This window comes from Lacerta agilis, chromosome 3, assembly GCF_009819535.1.
Source record: "Lacerta agilis isolate rLacAgi1 chromosome 3, rLacAgi1.pri, whole genome shotgun sequence".
Classification (NCBI taxonomy): domain Eukaryota; kingdom Metazoa; phylum Chordata; class Lepidosauria; order Squamata; family Lacertidae; genus Lacerta; species Lacerta agilis.
The window spans coordinates 88,873,627-88,895,397 of NC_046314.1; the positions used below are offsets into that span (position 1 = coordinate 88,873,627).

Below are 21,771 nucleotides of genomic sequence, written 5' to 3' on the forward strand. Positions count from 1 at the left end.
TATAGTCCCCCTGATCAATATGCTCAGGGAAATATTGAGATGAAGAATGAAATCAAGGAAGCATCCAAAATACATGTTGTAATAATAGGGGAATTCAACTACCCACCCATAGATTGGCTACATATGTGCTACAGTCATGACAAACAGGTAAAATTTCTTGATACCCTAAATGATGGTAGCCTAGAATAATTGGTGCACTTCCAGTCTGCATATGGTGCCATGAGCAGTGACTACCCATCCTGTCTATGCTAACTGCCTTCAGGACAACTTTATTCATTTCACTTTCCATCTTTGCTGAGAATGTTAAAAGTATGAAATATCATATGAGTAAAAACGTTATTTTAGAAACCTACCACGTAAACCATAGCACATCTACTAACTGTAGCAGGGCTGGCCTGAGAGAGGCTGTCCACTTCAAATATCATTCTGATTCCTGGTGATAAGTAGATTCTTTCACTATTAGGAAGGCATAACACTCTGGAGTCATCTAGCACAGAATTTAAATTTTCTATCCAAACTGGGTCTACTGGCCCATCCAAGATAATCCATTGCCAGTCATTAATACTTTCACCTACCAAAGAATAAACAAACAAGAACTTTGGAATTTGCTAGTAACATATATAAACAACAAGAATTAAAAAATAAAGCTAAAATCTTTGAAAATGATCATTTCAAAGTTATTTTAGGGAAATATATCTTAAACCCCTTGTCAATTTTTCTTTGTGCGTAGTATCAAACTGGAGGAGAAAAAAATCTTATATACCAGTTTTTATTATTTTATCATACGCTGTATTACTTTCTCTTTATTTCACCCAAATGCTTATTAACCTGATTGCCTTGGAGGACATTTTGCATATAGAATGATGTCCTCCCTCTGGATGTGACAGGCAGGGTATTGAAGCTTTGCCTCCTTCCCCAGAGGAAGGGGTCATCCTGCCCTCCAGATCTTCCCTGCCTCAGTTGGGATAGGTCGGGTCTTTTTTCATCTCCGGTGAAAAAATCTTAGCTAGGTGGTTAATGAGACTGTGAGTTTGATAGAGTGTTGCTGGTTTTTATTTGTTAGTTTCCTAGTGCATCTCTTTCTCTTAAAATGGGGCGTGTCCCCCAGGTGTCAACGTTTTTTGTGTGCCCTGCCCTTTCCCCTGCCTGAATTTTCTTCAGGTTGAGGGTGTGTGGGGGAATTCAAGGAAAGCAATTGTTCCTGTGCTTCATCACTTTTTATTTGGGTCCCTGGAGGGGGTAGAGATAAGAGAATGATGGGTGGCCATTGTACAGCAGTTGGCCATTTTTTCTTAGGTCTTCCACATTCTCTGGAGGCAGCAACATCACACAAACCAGATCAAGTGAGACTGTTGCTTCTATTATACCAGACTCTCAAGTGTCCCTATTTTCCAGGGACAGTTACAGAAGCTGTCCCAATTTCTGCTTTGATCCCAGAATGTCTTGCTTTTCCTTAGATGTCCCTATTTTCATTGTAGAAATATTGGAGGGTATGTTATACCCTGTGAGGTGTGTGTGTGTGTGTGAATGTTATTTGCTGTTGATGGCGGGTATCACAGTACCCTTTCAAGTGGGAGCGTTTTCATGTGTGTTTGACTTTTCTCTCCCCTTGCTTCCTCATGTATGTTGCTTTAGAGCAACACAATGACCGCCCGCCCCCCCCCCCCCGTTAAAACAAGTCGTGAGGGAAGCTACGCCTCAGTTGTGCCTACAGGAGTATCTTCTTTCGGTGGTTCTTGTCTAGGGACTGAGGAGAGGTTGTTGTTTGGCAGGAACACTATTTTTTCTCTCAGTGATTCATTGGGGTGGGCAGTCCATGGGGAGCTTGTTTGATAGTTTCCTCCTCCTCTCTTTATTAGCAGTGACTCTATGTTCCCTGTCTTAATTGCACACACCATAATCATTATCTTCTACTATTTTTTCTATTTATTACAGTTGTATTTTTTTCTATTTATTACAGTTGTATACCTTCATCCAAAGATCTCAGGGCAGTTTATAGCAAAAATACAAAACAGTTGTTTCTATAATAGGCAGCTAAACAGTTCAGGTGCAGGAGATGCCTGCTCTGCTTCCTATCTCCCCCCACTGAGGCAGTCTGATGAAGTAGCTGCCCCCAGATGACAGCTGAGGGAGAGGAGGCCTGGTGGGGCTGGCCTGTCACAGCAGAGCAAGTGGAGTGATAAACTGTTGGCCGTCTAGTTTTACTTGCCAGTGATTTCATACTGCATGCTAGATGCTTGTATACAACACAGCAACGAAGCAACAAGAAATAAATATTTTGAAATCAATAGACTTATGAATAATATTATGAACAAAAGATTCAAACATGGCTCATGGCAGCTTTCAGTAGGACTGTGGAAGTAATAATTACTCAAATATCAATATGCTGCATAATTTGGACCCATCACTGTGGGAAGAGAGAAGTGTCTGTCATACTTATCATTACAGTACTTATACTGACAGTGAATATTTTCTCTTGAGAGCAGTGCTTCATTTTTTAGGGATGCATCAGCGAGATTCACTGTATTCAACTAGAAAAATAGAAATGGAACTAATTACACAGCAGATCAGTTCATAAAGGAAGTTAGGCAAGTTAAATACAGAATTGATAATTTTTTAAAAAATACAAAGCTTTTTTTCTAGAGAATCGGGGTAGCAAGAAACTTCTTTAATTACAAAAACAAAAAGCCTTGAATGCCATGTTTCTGGGAAGATCCATGACTACCAAATGCAGTTTCAACCTGACATATACATTAAGTCTCTTGAATCTCAGCCAAATCACAATTAAACACAGAAAGTTGGCTCCAGAGTTTCCATGACTGGAGTTCCAGTCTTCAAATGTTCTCTTGGATGATGGTGGAGATAATTTTTGCCAATTCCTGTTTTGTTCTGCAGCTTCCTGTGCTCTCCTAAAAACTGCTTTGAAGAGTTGGAAGACCCTCCAAAAAGTATAGGAGATTACACGGAAAGGAAAAAATTGTGAAAATTACCTCCTCCCCTCATCCAGATTTAGCACAATAGTCCTCTCCTGCTGTTGTTCCCAAGTGACTGATATTCAGAGGCATGGTGCCTCTGACCCTGGAGATATTAGTCATCATGATTAAGTACTTATTCTCTATATATTTGTCTAATCACCCTTTAAAGCCATCTAAAGCACTAGTCACGAAGAGTCGGACATGACTGAACGACTGAACAACAACAAAGCACTAGTCAGATAGCCCATCACTATCATCCTTTGCAAGTTGAATAACAACTGTCTGAAACAGGGAGTCTCCTTAATCCCAAGCAAGCAGTGCCAATAACTTCAACCAATATGCTTCTTGCTGTTGAATAAAAAAGACAATAAAGGGAAAGAAACAGGAAATGTAGGGTTAGGTGATATACACCAGATAGATGTAATAATAAACTAAGTAGAGACTCCTGAAGTTCACAAATCTATATGCATGACACAAAAGTTAAAGTAAAGCAATAAAACAGTGACATCATTAGAGTTACTAAAATCCTAAACTCACAGTGTACAAGTCCTGCATTTCTGATCTTGTAGTGCTTGTGTCCTTCTTTTTAGGTTTTTTTGTTGAAAGTTTGGCAAACGCTCGAACTGCTGATGATAACAGACCATCTGACCACTCCATTGTATTAGGATTTATCTGCCCAAAAAGTTCACCAAGACTAACACTCTTTGGGTTTATAACAAAGGTGTCTACCTTGCCTTTCTTTGAAGAATTCTAAGGAAAGAAAAACAGATATTTCCTTACCATAAATATCCTGTTTTGGGGATAACATTCAAAAACTCTTTTATTTTATTTTTTCGCCAAATAATTTTTATTGGTTTTTACAATTTTAAGCACATTACATTACAGTTAAATTTTTCCATACTCCCCCCTCTCCCACCGGGGGGAGCAATTATCCAAACCCCTCTGTCACCAGAGCACATATTAATACTTTTCAAATTTAACAAATTAACATATACAAAATCATTGCTTAGGCCTGGCCCTTTTCCTAGGCCAGATATTCTTACTTTTCTCAATTTCATTATCAATTGACTTCCTCAGATCCCCACCCCCCGGTTGAATTCAATGTCAATCCTATTTACAAGTTTTCCAAATTCATGATCAATTCTAATTTTAAATCACCACAAATTTCCTCCTTATCTTTTTAAACAAAATCATATATCAAGCTTAATTCCTCTTAGTTTTTACATAACCTCAGCCTCTAAATACTTCTGAACCTTTCTAAAACCCTTATCAAATTTTCCCTATTCAAACTAATTTTATACACCCAAATTTTTCTTTTTTTTTCTACCCCCTTCCCTCCATTCAGCCTCAAAATTTTTCGCTAATAATTCTTAACATTCTCCATTACACCATCATCCAAATCCGACAGTCTAAACCATACAGAGAGAAAGATATCAGAAACATATCCTTTTTAGCCCACTCCAACCCTCCCAAATGCCTGAACCCAAAAGTCAAAACATAATGTCTTCTGTTTTCGTCTTGTCTCTTGAAAAGTAGTCTTCCATGTGGCATTCTCATAACAAAGTGCATACCCAAATGGTTGCACTTCTTTCCTTTCCTTTTGCAATATAAAACTTCCATTGCCACTTCTATTTCCATCTTCGTCCTCTTTTTGAGACATTCCTTTTGTATCGTCATCAACATCAGCACTGCTTCTTCCTTCTTTATTTGGCAGGGAGTCTCTGGCTGGTTTTTCTTCTTCCACTTTCTCCTCAATTACTCTTGATGTTATCACGTCCACCCTTTGAATATTTATTTCCAATCCACAGTTCTGCAAAGTAAAATTCGAAAGTCCCACCACCTGATTCACCTCCTCTACTTTCTTTAGCATCTGCTGTAAAAATTCCAAAGTCTTTTCCTGAAATTCCGCCGACCATTTTCCCTTAGTCATATTCAAGGTCAAAAAACAACTTGCAGTCTAAATAATTCTGTTATGCTGAATCCGCAGCCATTTTTGCTTTGTTCTTGCCAAACCTTTCAAGACCCCCGGAAAGAAAGAGTAATGCTTTTTCAAAAATAAATTTCAATCCAAATAAATCCAAAATCCACCCCGCCTTTTTTTGAGGGAACAGCTTCAGAAGTCTTCCTTATTTTTACACTTTGACAGCAGCCTCAGATACTATGTTATACTGTTCTTTCTGTTTCAACTGTCAGGGACCGACCTCCGTTTTTAAGTCCCTTCCAAGCCAAATTGTTTTACAGTGGTGCCTCGCTAGACAAAAATAATTCGTTCTGCGAGTATTTTCGTCTAGTGATTTTTTCGTCTAGCAAAGCACCAATGCAAATAGCGGTTTTCGCTAGACGAAAAAGAAAAAAAAAACTTTGTCTTGGGAGGCAGCCCCATAGACTTTTCCGTCTTGCGGGGCAGCTTCCGCTAGACAAATGCCGTTCGTCTAGCGAGTTTTTCGTCCTGCGAGGCATTCGTCTAGCGGGGCACCACTGTATATCCTTTTTAACTAATTGGTACTTACAAGGTCCAAATACAGTCCAAATTCTGGAGAAATTGAGCGCTCTCTCTGCCAGCAGCCGCTACTTCTTGCTGCGAGGGTAGTGCTTTAATCCTCAGCACCCACGCCTTCTCCCCGCTCGCTCTCGGCAGCCCTTACTAGGGCTTACCGGGGAGCCAGGGAGGCGCACTGGGTGCTCGCCGGATCCCACACCTCCAGGACGCTCTTCCTGGAGTTCTTCTGGGGGGTCGCAGCACAGATGCGACTCCCCCCTCCCTCACAGCGATGGAGAAACCTCAGAGCCGAGGTTTCTCCCGACTGTTCAGAATGGCAATCTGCCTCAAAAACTCTTTTAGAGTTACTCCTCCCCACCAGGAGAAGACAGGGCTGGCTTGCAATTTGACTCTTCTGTTGGAATAAAGTGCAATGAGCAGAAACTTCCTCCAGAATATAGATAACTATTGAACAGCCAACCAGCATAAATGGACAGTTCTCCCAATGGAAAGTTTTGGTAACAATCACTTGTCAAAGCAAAGTTAGAGGTGGGCACCGCTCAATAAATTTGTTTCCTTGATTATTATGTATTACATTTCTCTCATATGGAAGTGTGACAATGTATTTTCCTTTCATTCTTGATATCTTGAATGCTCTTATGGTGAATTATGCAAAGACAGGATGTTTGCAACAGGACGTTTGTAAAATGTTTTTATTTCATTTTGCAATACAGGTGGTGACCATTTTAGGCGCATCCAATTTTGGACCTGTAAGAGGGTAGAATGGGGGCAAGGTGGGGTGTAACACGATGGAATGGGGCACGCTTATAGTTTAGGGATTGTTCTCTTAGTTTGCCAATATTTCAGACCCAACATTAAATACATATTAGAAGCACCTTAGAGACCAACTAAGTTTGTTCTTGGTATGAGCTTTCGTGTGCATCCACACTTTTCAGATACACTGAAGAAGTTTCAGTGTATCTGAAGAAGTGTGCATGCACACGAAAGCTCATACCAAGAACAAACTTAGTTGGTCTCTAAGGTGCTACTGGAAGGAATTTTTTTTATTATTATTTTGTTTTGACTATGGCAAACCAACACGGCTACCTACCTGTAACTGCATATTAGAAATTAGGCATAATAGCACGTAAATAACAGACTAAAGAAACAGGTTCAGAAAATAAAGAAGAGACTAAAATAAAATACCTTACCTGAAACAAAGCCTCAAGTTTTGAACAGCTTTCTGTATCTACTAATGGCAAGATTACCAGGGCTTTTTCTAAAATTGTTCTGATTGTAGTTTTCCCGCCACCTGTAGGGCCTACTAGCATTACACCAACAGAAGCCTGAAAATACAGTTTTAAATATCATCTCTGTAACATTAAGGTTCCCTAAAATGCTTAGATTACCAGACAGAGAAATATTAAAAGCTCTTACGATGTGTATATTTTTCATACTAGGAGTATCAGTCTGCTTTCCTCCTCAGTACTTTTGCTGAAATATCTACATTATCTGTGGCCCTCCAGATATGTATTTTAGTAGTAGCAGTAGTAGTATTTATAACCCACTCTTCATTTTATATTTTAAACCCAAAGCAGGAAACAATAAAATAACAACAGAACAAAACAGAAAATTCATAAAAACACCTACACTAAATAACACAAATGTATATCTCTATCATAACCATTTCCTGTCAAGATAGAAGAGGGCAATCTAAGTTCACTTTGGAAAACTTTGTGCAGTGTAACATACTATGTACTACTGTATCATATTAAAATATGTAAAGTAATGATTTGCAGAACTTACCATAATTTGGTTGTGAAATTGTATAACTTTCTCTATCTGATTTTCCCATGTCTGCAAACATAAATGCTGTATTGCAACAGATATTGCATTCTAAAATCAAATATTTATATAATTAATTAGAATTACAATGATACTTCAAGATTGTAAACATTAGCGTAATAGTTGATAATTCTACCATTGTAGAAAAAGTCACAATTTTTTGTTGCTGTCACAAACCTCCCTTGCCTCAGCTCACACAGTGCCCTGGAAAATTACTGTGCCTGGTACATTCATAAGTAAACAGAATAGATATTGGAACACCAAGTAGGGACTTGGTCTGTCTCTGCTTCTACTCTACCCTGGCAGCTATAGCTAAAAATAATAATGACCCATCAACCTGATGGTAACTGAAACCATTCCAGTGAAAAAGTGGTCAACATTCCAATATTGGTCATATTATTTTTATTTATAAAAGTATCCCTATAAATCATAGAATTGCAGAATTTGAAGGAACCATGAGGAACATCCAGTCCAACCTCCTGCAGAGCAGGAATCTTTTGCCCATTTATAGAAGGATTTCTATAAATAGAGGCCTTCATCTGAGGCCCAGTGCTTAATAATTTCCCCTTGTAAATAAAACATTTGCTTGCATGTTTCATTACCCGCAGTCGTCTATGCTTCACTTTTTGAACTTTCATCCCTGGGAAAAGATCTGTCAGAAGGTCCTCAAACAGTGGGACATCCTCAGCAATAAACTTTGGTAAATTAACTTCTTTCAGGACAGTAGTTATGATGAGAGTTTCTTCTGATGTAGAAAACTTTTTCTTTTTACTATTCCTATAAAATAAATCCAATAATAATAATAATAATAATAATAATAATAATAATAATAATAATTTATTTATACCCCGCCCATCTGTCTAGGTTTCCCCAGCAACTCTGGGCGGCTTCCAACAAACATTAAAATGCAATAGTCTACTAAACATTAAAAGCCTCCCTAAACAGGGCTGCCTTCAGATGTCTTCTAAAAGTCTGGTAGTTGTTTTCCTCTTTGACATCTGGTGGGAGGGCGTTCCACAGGGCGGGTGCTACTGCCGAAAAGGCCCTCTGCCTGGTTCCCTGTAACTTGGCTTCTCGTAGTGAGGGAACCGCCAGAAGGCCCTCGGCACTGGACCTCAGTGTCTGGGCACAAAGATGGGGGTGGAGGTGCTCCTTCAGGTATACTGGACCGAGGCCATTTAGGGCTTTAAAGGTCAGCACCAACACTTTGAATTGTGCTCGGAAACGTACTGGGAGCCAATGTAGGTTTTACAAGACCGGTGTTATGTGGTCTCGGCGGCAGTTCCCAGTCACCAGTCTAGCTGCCGCATTCTGGACTAGTTGTAGTTTTCAGGTCACCTTCAAAGGTAGCCCCACATAGAGCACATTGCAGTAATCCAAGCAAGAGATAACTAGAGCATGCACCACTCTGGCGAGACAGTCTGCGGGCAGGTAGGGTCTCAGCCTGTGTATCAGATGGAGCAGGTAGACAGCTGCCCTGGATACAGAATTAACCTGCGCCTCCATGGACAGCTGTGAGTCTAAAATGACTCCCAGGCTGCACACCTGGTCCTTCAGGGGCACAGTTACCCCATTCAGGACCAGGGAGTCCTCCACACCTGCCTGCCTCCTGTCCCCCCAAAACAGTACTTCTGTTTTGTCAGGATTCAACCTCAATCTGTTAGCCGACATCCATCCTCCAACCGCCTCCAGACACTCACACAGGACCTTCACAGTCTTCACTGGTTCTGATTTGAAAGAGAGGTGGAGCTGGGTATCATCTGCATACTGATGAACACCCAGCCCAAACCCCCAATGATCTCTCCCAGCGGCTGCATGTAAATGTTGAAAAGCATGGGGGAGAGGACAGAACCCTGAGGTACCCCACAAGTGAGAGCCCAGGGGTCTGAACACTCATCCCCCACCACCACTATCTGAACACGGCCCAGGAGGAAGGAGCAGAACCACTGTATAACAGTGCCCCCAGCTCCCAACCCCTCTAAATGGTTCAGAAGGATGTTATGGTCGAAGGTGTCAAAAGCTGCTGAGAGATCCAGCGGAACTAGGAAACAGCTCTCACCTTTGTCCCTAGCCTGTTTCAGTCCCATGATGAGGTCTGAATCCCGACTGGAAGGGATCCAAATGGTCTGCTTCTTCCAGGCGTGCCTGGAGTTGTTCAGCAACCACTCGCTCAATCACCTTGCCCAAGAATGGAAGATTTGAGACTGGGTGATAGTTGGCCATATTGGCTGCATCTAAAGATGTTTTTTTAAGAACCGGTTTAATAACCACCTCTTTCAGCGGGTCTGGGAAGGCTCCCTCACAGAGAGAAGCATTCACCTGTTAGCATTTCACCCCTCCCTTTGGGTGAATCCCATGACCTGGTGGTCAGAGAGAAGGGGGAGGGAACTGTGTCTTTGATCTTCCTTTTCCTGACTCTGAGCCTCATGGTTTGAGAAAGTGTGATTTCATCTCTGCTGGAGATAAGATGTGTGAGTGAGAAGCTCTACCACACAGTCTGTAAATTCTGTAAATATGCTGTAGCTTATAGCAATAAAGATATATAGATATATTTGTAGATCTAAAAAGATTCTGAGTCGGTTTGCACACTTAAGCAAGCATCCTAGGGCATCCCCGGGTCTCATGAGAGAGCCAGTGTGGTGTAGTGGTTAAGAGCAGTAGACTCATAATCTGGTGAACTGGGTTCGCGTCCCCGCTCCTCCACGTGCAGCTGCTGGGTGACCTTGGGCTAGTCACACTTCTTTGAAGTCTCTCAGCCCCACTCACCTCACAGAGTGTTTGTTGTGGGGGAGGAAGGGAAAGGAGAATGTTAGCCGCTTTGAGACTCCTTCGGGTAGTGATAAAGCGGGATATCAAATCCAAATACAAACTCCTAACTCCAAGAAGAACTGCTTCAAAGCTCTTGCAGCCACATCTACGTTTATTGAACCTCTGAAGGTGGTGCTCATAATGCACAGTGGTGAGTTGAGGTTTCCGGATTATGCTGAAGATGTTCCAAGTCTTCCTGCCTGGCCCAGTCGGGGCACAAAGGGGGTTCCAGATGTGGACAGATCCTGGCATAAATCCACATCACAACCCCGCGAATCCCATCGCCCAGCCCTTCCCGGCTAGCTTTTATAAGCCAGGATGGGCAAGGATCAAGGAGACATGTGGCTGGTTTCACTCGTCCAAGCAGCCTGTCCACATCCTCGGAGGTAACAGATTGGAATTGATCCCACGCAACTGGACTAGACAGGACTCTAGCACTCACCCGCCCCGGCCCTGCTCCCACGGTGGAGTCTACCTCTTCCAGAATCTGAGCGACTTTATCTGCAAAAAACTTTGCAAAATCATTCCTGATGAAGCAGGTGGTTCCGCTAAATTGCAAACCACCTGAAAAAGTCTCCTGTTGCTGTTTTCTGCAGATGCAATAGAGGCGGTGAAGAAAGTCTTCTTTGCCGTCGCTACCACCACTTGGTAGGCTCGACATTAAGCTCTAACCCGTGTCCGGTCAGATTCAGAATGAGTTATCCGCCACTGGAGCTCTAGCCATCTCAGCGATTGTTTCATTGCCCTCAGATCCAGGGAAAACCACAGGGCTGTCCAGGCTCCATGCAATCGGAGAGGGCACTTTGGATCCAAACAGTCAATAGCCCCAGTTAACTCCACATTCCAGCGGGCCACAAGGGAATCAGCTGAAAGGCCATCAACATGGGATAAAGCATCCCCTACCACTCTCTGGAAACCATTTGGATCCATTAAATGGCGGGGGTGGACCATCCAAATCAGTCCCACCTCCCTGCAGAGGGCAAGGGTTGCAGAAAAGTTCAGTTGCATCAGGAAGTGATCTGACCATGGCACTTCTTTAGTTTTGCTTTTATTTAATGTCAGATCACCAGCATCCATAGAGGTGAATACCAGGTCTAAGGCATGTCCTCGGCTATGAGTTGGGCCAGACTTATTCAGGGACAGCTCCATGGAGGCCAAGCTTTCCATGAAGTCCCAAGCGGCCCCTTGTAAGGTCGTGTCGGCATGGATGTTAAAATCCCCTAGGACAACTAAACTAGGTGTCTCCAGGAGAACATCCGCCACGACCTGAAGCAGCTTGGGCAGGGACTCCTTGGTGCAGCGAGGAGGTCGGTACACCAAGAAGAATCCTGTACTGCCCCTATTGCCCACCTTCCAGAACATGCACTCAGAGAATTGGGTCTTCCCGATAGGACGCCTGGTGCAAACTAATGACTTCCTAAAAATCACTGCAACCCCCCCTCCCCGCCTACAAGGCCTGGGTTGCTGTGTGTAAGAGAAACTTGGTGGACAAGCAGCTGCAAGGACAGGCCCATCTGCTTCATCCAACCCAGTCTCTGTTACACATGCCAGGTCAAGTCCTCCATCCACAATCAGGTCGTGGATGGCAGTGGTCTTATTCATCATTGACATGGCATTGCACAGCAGCAACTTCAGGTCATGTGGGTGTTGTTGTTGTTCAGTCGTTCAGTCATATCCGACTCTTCGTGACCCCATGGACCAGAGCATGCACATGAAGGTGCCTTTAAGTGTCCAAAAAGGTTGACAACCCTGGGCTATAGGAACTGGCACAATTCCTAATTCCTAAAGACATTGTGCCACTAGCATGACATTTGCTGTATGCATGTCAAATTCTGCCAACAGAGTGGGAGAAAAATAGGGAGGGAATGTGGGTGTTAGCTTGCATAGGATTACAGCCTAAGTCACACTTACTACAGAGTAAAACTCATTGATCTCAGTTTAATTTACTCCCGAATAAATATGTGATTCTGCTGCACAGCTCTACTGAGTGTCAATATCTCCTCTTCCAAAATTTTATGCATAGGACAGCACAGCCTGTAGCTGAATAATGTTACAGCTATGCATTAGGCAATTAAAAAATCTTACTTACTTTGTTTTTATCTCTTGCCTCTTCTGACCAGCCCTTATTAAGACAGTTTTTATGGCTCTCATACCAAAATCATAATGATCCTAGAAAACATAAAATGGAGCATTCTGCAAACCAGGAGGTAACAGATTGTCAAAATTTTGGAAAGCTTAGAAATGAACTCTCTTTTCCTTTTATCTCCAGATCTGGTGGTGCAAACGATGTTGAGTAGTAAGAATGGGAATAGGGTTTAAGATGAAAGCACGGACATGAAAGGGTCTGAATAATAGGGGATGGTGGCTTCATCACCTGGTGGAAGGTGAAAAAAGCTCTTAATAATTATAATGTGTGGGAGAAGGAAGATGCAGGAAGTTACCATGGAGGTGGTTTGTGTGCAAGGCAGTTGTACAAAAGGAGAGGGGTGAAGGTGATATTAAGTTGTCTGGGAGTTCTACACAACCTTTGTCTCTTAAAAGAAAAGCAAAAGTCACCAGGTCTATTTTTGCAATTATAAATTGAAAACACTCAAAAGCATTAGTTTTAATACTTCCAACAAATAAACAGACATGGGGTGGAGGTGGAAATGGATGCAAAGCAGCACTACAGAACATAAGAGAGACGTGGATTCAGAAATGGGGTAGGAAAGATGAAAAAGAGCTTTTGCATGGGGTATGAAAGGGAAGCTCTAAGGGGTTAAAGAGGGGAATGAAGCGGGTTGGCGAGCAGCCCTGTGTGTGTGTGTGTGTGTGTGTGTGTGTGTGTGTGTGAGAGAGAGAGAGAGAGAGAGAGAATTATAGGTTTAAAAAGTGCACCAGGCTGAAGGAGCCATGCTGGAAAAAATGAGGAAATTCAGAGAAGGAGGAATTTGCCACCACTGTTTTGAAGTGGGAGGAATTGGATGAAATGGAGACAGACAAAGACTATTGAAAGGAACACATAAAATAATTAAAAAAATAAAAATTCATAACCCCAAAATGTAAACTTATGATACAAAACTATATGGAAAGTGCTTGTATAGGCTTATTATAGTTATTCTCTTTGTGCAACAAGGGTAACGTCACATGTAAAACTGTCAATGAGACTCTCACTAATAGGTGCCATGAACAGGTTCAGAGGTTGAAAGGCTCTCTCTCTCTCGTTATATTATACCTGGTGTGAAAGCTGCTTGCTAGAAAGATGATAAAGATTTACTATCTTTTCTGAGAGTGATTTTGCCGACTTGAAACCTTCTGAACACAACATTATTTCAGCAATGAGTTCATAATCTGGTACCATCATTGAGACAGGGCGAAATAATGATTTTAAGTTGTCTGGGAGTTCTACACGACCTTTGTATCTTAAAACAAAAACAAAAGTCAACAGGTTTTTTTGCAATTATAAACTGAGAACATTCAAAATAAACATTCCAACAAATAAACAACACATTGACAATACTGCATATAAAGAAAGTATAGTAGCTCTACAATAAAGCTCTGAGAGATAATGGTGTGGACCACTACTATTATAGGAAACCTATTGTAAAGAATATTTTTCCTTAAAAAATGTTAACTGCCTGACTTTTTAAAAGCAACTATTTAGATACAGAAAAAGCTTATGATTTATTTTGAAAAAATGTAATCATGAAAATTCATCAGCATTTTAGGTGAAATTCTCCTAATATAAACATTTTTGCAAAGCAATTTCCTCCAGTATAATTTCACATATTATTTTCCCCAATATATGCATTTCTATGCACACTTTATCCTAGTATAGTGGAACCTCGGTTGTCAAACACTGTGGAAGTCAAACTTTCCGGTTTCTGAACGCTGACAACCCGGAAGTGAATGCTTCTGTTTTCAAACGCGCCTCAGAAGTCGAACGGCTTCCGATGAGAGTTTCTCAATTTTTTCAATGGATTTTGCTGAACGTCCATTGTGCCTCAGTTGTCAAACATTTTGGAAGTTGAACAGTCTTCCCGGACAGGTTATGCTTAACAACCAAGGGTCCACTGCATATGAAGTTTTGTATCCATTACTTGGCTGGAGAACAGCCAGTGGCGGAGTAAGGCTCCGCGGCACCCGGGGCGGCAAAGGAAACGCCCCGCCCCCGCGGCATTTCTGGGAGTGCCACCGCCGCTTCTGCAGCCCCCTTTTAAGCCGAAGAGCCCCATTTAAGCTCTGTGGCTCAAAAGGAGGCTGTGGAAGCGGCAGTCCGACGACAGAGTGTGCCTGCGTGAAATGTCGCGCAGGCACATTCCGTCGTCGGGCCATGCGCTGCCGCTCCCAGGGTGACGGAGGGAGTGACAGCGCGTGGGAATGGTGGGAGGGTCTGCCGCTTGTCACCCCCAAGCGTCGCCGTTCACTCCGTTGCCCCGGGAGCAGCAGCACCACACACACCGTGGGCTGCTGCTCCCGGGGGGACGGAGCGAGTGGGAGCGCATGGGGGTGACAAGCGGCAGCCCCTCCCGCCACTCCCCACGCATGGCCAGTCACCCCGGGAGCAGCAGCGCTGCACAGACGGGGTGCTCCCTCGGCCGTGCGCTGTTGCTCCCGGGGCGACGAAGCGAGTGGCGGCGCGTGGGGGTGACAAGCACCGGCCCCTCCTGCCACTCCCCACGCTGCCGGTCACCTCCGGAGCAGCAGCGCTGCACGGACGGGGAGCTTGCTCGGCCGTGTGCTGTTGCTCCTGGGGTGACGGAGGGAGCGGCAGCGCTTGGGAATGGCGGGACGGGCTGCCGCTTATCACCCCCACGCACTGCCACTCGCTCGGTCGCCCAGGGAGCAACAGCGCACGGCCGAGGGAGCACCCTGTCCATGCAGCGCTGCTGCTCCAAGGGTGACAGGCATTGCGTGGGGAGTGGCGGGAGGGGCCGCCACTTGTCACCCCCACCCGCCGCTTGTCACCCCTGTCACTCGGGGTGTGCCGCCCCCCCAGCGACGCCCCTGAGAACAGCATTGCAAAACCAGAGATACTTGAATTTCAAATGGTGGCTGTGTTTCAATTTGCACATTGTTTCAGACCTGCAAATTACAGTGGTACCTCTGGTTACAAACGGTATCCATTCCGGAACCCCATTTGTAACCCGTGACATGTAACCTGAAGCGCTGCATGTGCGTGACGCAATTTGGCTCTTCTGCACATGTGCGTGACATCATTTGACGCATCTGCGCATGCGCAAACCGCCGAACCCGGAAGTAACATGTTCTGTTATTTCCGGGTTCGGCGCATTCATAACCTGTGTTGTATGCATCCTGAAGCATTCGTAACAAGAGGTATGACTGTATGCAGGTTTGCCTTTAACTGTGAACTGAATCAAATCCCCCAATGTCTAGTGGAGCACATGCTTTCCATATAGAACACGTGTATGACTGGTGTGGGGCAGGTGGGCATGGGTTGAGGTGAAACAGCCTTGCAAGCCAAATGAGGACCCGCCAGTCTTAATTAGGCATACAGGTCAGAGACTCTCCACAGCTGATGTAGAAGATCTTGGATTCATTCTTTGGTATCTCTAGGTAAGCCTGCAAAATACTCTGATTTGAAATCATGGAAAGCTGATGACAGTTGGCAATGACAGTGCTGAGACGATGAACTTTTGTCTGAATTGGTGTAAGGTAGTTTTATATGCTCATTTCAAAATGGGATTGGTACCTCTTTTAGTATTCTTTGAAGAACTGTTATAATCACTTACCCAGGATTCATGGTAATAAAAATTGCACAGAATGGTTTCAGTCGAACTTCTTTTCCTTCCAGTAGAAATCTATGACAAACATTAGATTGGTTGTTTTTTATTTAATGTATTTCTGAAGTCAGAAAGTTGATAGGATGACTATCATCCCTGACAACTGATCCTGTTAGCAGGGATGATGGGAGTTGTAGTCTCAAAACATCTGGAGGGCCGAGTTTCCCTATGCGTGTCCTAGGGGATTTTAACATCCATGCCGACACAACCTTACAAGGGGCTGCTCGGGAATTTGTGGAAAGCATGGCCTCCATGGGGCTGTCCCTGAATAAGTTTGGCCCAACTCATAGCCATGGACATGCCTTAGACCTGGTGTTCACCTCTATGGTGATCTGACACTAAGTAAAAGTGAAACAAAAGAAGTGCCATGGTTGGAACATTTCCTGGTGCAACTAGACTTCTCGGCGACCCTTCCCCTCTGCAGGGAGGTGGGACCGATTTGGATGGTCTGCCCCCACCACTTAATGGATCCAAATGGTTTCCAGAGAGTGGTAGGGGATGTTTTATTCCATGTTGATGGCCTTTCAGCTGATTCCCTGGTGGCCTGGTGGAGTGCGGAATTAACCAGAGCTATTGTCTGGCTCCGAAGTGCCCTCTCTGACTGCATGGAGCCTGGACAGCCCTGTGGTTTTCCCTGGAGCTGAGGGCAATGAAACAATTGCTAAGATGTGCCGGCTAGAGTGCCGGCAGAGGAAAGCACATTCTGAATCGGACCAAGCATGTGTTAAGAGCTCAAGGTTGAGCCTACCAAGTGGCGATAGCAATGGCGAAGAGGACCTTCTTCACCGCTTCTATTGTATATGCAGAAAACAGCAGCAGCAGTCTCTTTCATGTTTGCAATCTAATGGAACCACCTTTGCCATTGGGGCCTGGTCATAAAAAACGAGCCAGGAAGGGCTGGGCGATGGGCTCTGCGGAATGGTGAATGCCTCCGTCTGTGAGGGAGTCTTCCCAGACCTGCTTAAAGAAGCGGTTGTTAAACTGCTTCTTAGAAAACCATCTTTGGACCTACCCAATAGGGTCCACTATGGCCCAGTCTCAAATCTTGCATTCTTGGGCAAAGTGATTGAGTGGGCAGTCGCTGAACACTTCCAGGCACATCTGGAAAATATGGACCATTTGGATCCCTTCCAATTGGGATTCAGGCCTCATCATGGGATTCAAACTGCCTTGGTTGCACTGGTCGATGATCTCTGGCAGGCTAGGGACACAGATGAAAGCTGTTTCCTCATCCTGCTGGATCTCTCAGTGGCCTTTGACACCACTTACTATGACATCCTTCTGGACTGTCTAGAGGAGTTGGGAGCTGGGGGCACTGTTGTGCAGTGGTTCCGCTCCTTTCTCCTGGGCCGTGTTCAGAAAGTGGTGTTGGGGGATGAATGTTCAGACCCCGGGGCTCTCATTTGTAGGGTGCCTCAGGGCTCCATCCTCTCCCCAATGCTTTTCAACATCTATATGAAGCCACTGGGAGAGATCATCAGGGGGGTTTGGGCTGGGTGTTTACCAGTATGCTGATGATCCGCAGCTCTACCTCCCCTTTAAATTGGAACCAGTGATAGCAGTGAAGGTCCTGTGTCTGGAGGCGGTTGAATTCTGACAAGACAGACGTACTGTTTTGGGGGGACAGGGGATGGGTAGGTGTGGGGGCTCCCTGTCCTGAATGGGTTAACTGGAGGACATTCTGTACTAGGAAACTCATCCACATTTGGAGACAGGATTTCTAAAGGCTTCTTCTACTTCCATGGCCTGTTTTCATTATCAAAAAAATTAAAATTGAGGCACAGGCATTTGCATGTAGTTTGGACATAAGGTATTGCTACTTGCAAAAGATATACCTGACAGCGCAACTATCTTTAGCTGCCTTGATTGCCTGAATCTGTGATGCAATTGCTGAAAGGACTTCTACATCAATCCTGTTGAATTCATCAAAACAACACCATGCTCCAGACTGAACTAATCCACATAATAATTTCCCCATAACCTTAAAAAAATGGAGAGATTTTCATTAGGTGCTAAGTTACCAAGATGATGACTTATTTACCCTTCAGTTATTAAATGCCTTCTGTACAAATGTCTCAAAGTGATGTACAATAAAAACAGCTAGAAAACACAAAAAACAGTTGCTATATGGAACAAAAATGACTTCCAAGAGTTTCTGGAAAGAGCAGATAGTGAGCACCTGTTGTATCTTAACAGGAATGCTGTTCCACATGAAGATGAATGCTACTTATGAAAGTCAAGCAAATGAGCTAAATTTATTCAAAATACTAGGAAGAAGAAAGATGTTTTCTCAGGTGATGCAGTTCATTTATCAAACAGGAAAATCTCATTGGTTTTATATGTGTGTGTGTGTGTGTGTGTGTGTTTTATGTAAATAAATTTCAAAACACAAAATTAATCTCAGATTGAATTGACATTCAATTTTAAGCATCTATATTACAAATATTCATTTAAAATTCTGAAAACAATTTACACACGTGTTTCATGTTACTTTTTAGCAGGGGAGATGTGATTTCAGACCTCAGTGTGACATAATAATTTATTAGGTAAAAGTTTTCTAAGCACAGAGGAAAGCTGCTGATCACTACCAAAATCTCAGGGATGCAGAGTCCCCAGTTTTAGTTGCACCAGCATAAGTCAATTATTGCAATACTACAAGGAAAAGAACATCCATAAGATTGGGTTTCACAACATGATCAAAAGGCACTATTGATATTGTTAGCAACATTTTTAAAAAAGAAGAAATTTCATGTTTTAAATTCTATATTAAATAAAGTTGTCTACTGTACCTTATCATCCAAACCTTCAGAACAGTTAAAGACAAGACACAGTTTTCCCAAGGCCTAAGGAAAAAAGCAGTTTTCAGAGCAGAAGCAATTATATTTGTTTACTCAAATGAGTAATTTAACAACTGTTAAATATACAAAAATCTCAGACACCTTCAGTTTTGCCATTTATATTTTGATATTTTACTTTACAAATACTGTGTTTCTGAATTTAAAAGCCAAGTGCAATTTTGGAGAAGTTAAAGCAACTGTGTCATAAGAAGAAAATCACAGAAATCAGAAGCAATAGAAGACACAAGGGAGTGGGTGAACTTTTTCTTTATGTGCCCCAACAGAGGAAAAGAGACGAAGAGACTGAAAAGGGAACCAAAGAAAAGCAGTAAACGAAGAGTAGAAAAAGAAACAGGAACTTAGCTAAGCAGAAGTCAAGAAAACAGTGAGAACCTGGGGAAATCGAACTGCTCCATCAAGTCAGGAGGAGAATCAGCCTATCTCCCACAATTCTTTGCTCCTGCCTGAGTTTCGTGCAAGAGGAACTACCCAATCTGAAGATTTCTTCATATAATAAATTGGGCCTTTGCCACTATCAAGAAGCTCAGCACAACCCAAAATGCAGTTCAGTGCTGTTCTTGTTGAATTTGGAAGTTACTGTGAATCCTAGGGTCCTATCATCCCTCAAAGGTAGTAAGCTGCCATCACAGCTGTTCCTGAACAAGAGATTATCAGGTTTTACACCACATGTTCCTAAGATTCCAAGGAACAAGAGGTAAAATTCAGGCAAAATAAGCCAAATTACACATCAACCAATGTGATCAAAGAGATCCCGGACAATGGTTTTAGAACTAAATAAGCACACCAAATTGAGTAATATGTATTTTTTAAAAAAATAATAATCAAAATATCAGCATAGCATGAAAACCCATTAGCAAATAGGAATAAAAAGGCTCTAACATTTGGAAATCCAAATGGACACTGAAAATTATAAAGCTATCTAACCCAGCCAACATTACCAAAACTCCTTGAGGAGAAGAATTTGTAACTATACAGCTATAGAATGTTTTGCTAATTATCAGACTGGCTACTTTTACTGGAAAAAGTATCTGAAGAAGTGTGCATGCACACGAAAGCTCTTACCAAGAACAAACTCAGTTGGTCTCTAAGGTGCTACTGGAAAGAATTTTCTATTTTATTTGGAAAAAGTGTGTGAGCAGAAGTTGATGGGAATTGGTAAGATCACACTGTACCTGAAACTAAGACCCACAACTCTGTCTTCCCAGATGCAACTGCAGAAACATAAATCTATTAAGACATATCTAGAAAATACTATGTGTATAAAAGACAGTACATATTAATATCAAATGTATAGAGCTTACTTTTGAAAGATCTTTGACAGTCTCTGTTTTTCCTGTACCAGCTGGACCAGAAAGACAGCCCCCTAAATTCAACTGAAGAGCTCCAGTAACAGTTAGCCAACATCGATCTGTGAGAGGAGTAATAACCAATCTCGGAGAGCAGCCCAGATATTCAAAACCATATTCAAAAGAGGCATAACCTTGGATAACCTTACAGGGGTTGAAGTCATGCCATTCATAACGCAACTGTCTGAAATAAAATAATTTGTGTTAACAGTTTTGTCAACAATGTAGTCCTTTTATAAAATTATATATGCATATAAATTGGTAACATAGCTAGTATGTATAAATTATTCAATGTTAATAACATTCAATGTTCAAAATTCTATTAAGAGCACAGTTCTGTCATAAGGTTAAGAAAATGTGACATCTACAAGCAAGGATTTGATTTAGGAACATAAAAGTGAATCAGCTCAGGCATGAGAACACTCTGAAGTAAAGCCTGTCTCAGCACCTCAAGACAGGGAGAAATACCTGTGCAGGACCTATGACTACAAATTTGAGATTGCACTTTTTATTTATAGTATAGTGTTTTTAAAAACCAGATAATATATAACTAATGTGTTATCTCTTTTGAGTATTGCAATAACCTTTCATCTTATCCCAAAATCCAAAAATAGAGCCCAGAATGGATATGTTGATATACCTTGTCCATGCAAAATCTTCAGCACTACAAATATCATTATCTATCAGTTCAGTCATTACATCCCTACAGTGAATGAACAAAGTAACCAATGCCTCCAATGTGCTTTGCTTGTGGTAGGGAAGAATATCTGATGCTATCTCTGCTAGCTCCTGTATAAGGCTGATAAGATCATCGCGGCCTTCTTTCAACTCCATTTTTGCATGTGAACTCGACAAACTCATTTCACACGCACGAGAAAACATTATTTGACTCTAGAAATGAAAATATGTATTAGCAGCAAAAATTATGATTTGCTTACTTGCATTAAAATTAAATATGGCACAACATTTTTCCTTACATTTCTTTTTTGATGTTATTTTTATTTTTATCATTATTACCACCATTGAAAAACTTTGCTCTCTCCCCCTTTTCTCCTATTTCTCACAGCATCAGGGGGATTTGGGAATTCTGAAGGAGCAGGCTTTGAGAGAACCCAAAACTAAACCACAATCCAAAATCATGATCCAAAAACTAAACCGGATCAACCAAAATTAGAACAAAAGCTTGCAACCATTTCAATAATGATAGAGATATTTATTATCAGCTAAACACAAAACATTGTGTTGCTTTCCAGGGACACCCTGAACATTCTGTATAAATCATCCATCCCAAATGAGAAACATACATTTTTCAATGGTTCATAAAATGTTATTAGAATCCCCCCCATAGTTGTCACTATAAGGAAAGACGCCGTGCAATCCCATTTAGCCTGCTATATTCTACCAGTTATTGCCAAATTTATAAAATTCCCATTTATAAGGAAAAGATGCTTTCTCTTGATTCCAGTCCTACTGATATAGAATAAAGAATGTAAGCACTAAAATATGTAAAGCCACATCCCTTAGCACCAAAATCCATCTCATCAGAAATAACAGTAAACATTGTGATTCGCTCTATCACCTACAGAAACTCAAAAGCAAGATAGGTTTATCGTGTATACACATAAATAAAATTGTGTGTGCAACTACAGAACATTTTAAATACAGAATCTTCCAAAT

The 21,771-nt window shown here is 42.2% G+C and overlaps 1 protein-coding gene across 1 annotated transcript in view; it reads right to left on the reverse strand.

Annotated features, from left to right (window-relative positions):
- DNAH14 (dynein axonemal heavy chain 14) overlaps positions 1–21,771 on the reverse strand; it is a 122,549-nt gene that overhangs the window by 64,823 nt on the left and 35,955 nt on the right. Inside the window, exons 25-37 of the mRNA XM_033145458.1 lie at positions 20,735–20,985; positions 20,050–20,278; positions 18,680–18,733; positions 17,726–17,871; positions 15,840–15,908; positions 13,322–13,508; positions 12,197–12,276; positions 7,902–8,070; positions 7,261–7,350; positions 6,666–6,800; positions 3,513–3,725; positions 2,462–2,531; positions 354–571 (exon numbers count right to left, since the gene is read on the reverse strand). Of these exons, the coding sequence (XP_033001349.1) occupies positions 354–571; positions 2,462–2,531; positions 3,513–3,725; positions 6,666–6,800; positions 7,261–7,350; positions 7,902–8,070; positions 12,197–12,276; positions 13,322–13,508; positions 15,840–15,908; positions 17,726–17,871; positions 18,680–18,733; positions 20,050–20,278; positions 20,735–20,985 (1,911 nt within the window). The remainder of the gene's footprint in view (positions 1–353; positions 572–2,461; positions 2,532–3,512; positions 3,726–6,665; positions 6,801–7,260; positions 7,351–7,901; positions 8,071–12,196; positions 12,277–13,321; positions 13,509–15,839; positions 15,909–17,725; positions 17,872–18,679; positions 18,734–20,049; positions 20,279–20,734; positions 20,986–21,771) is intronic.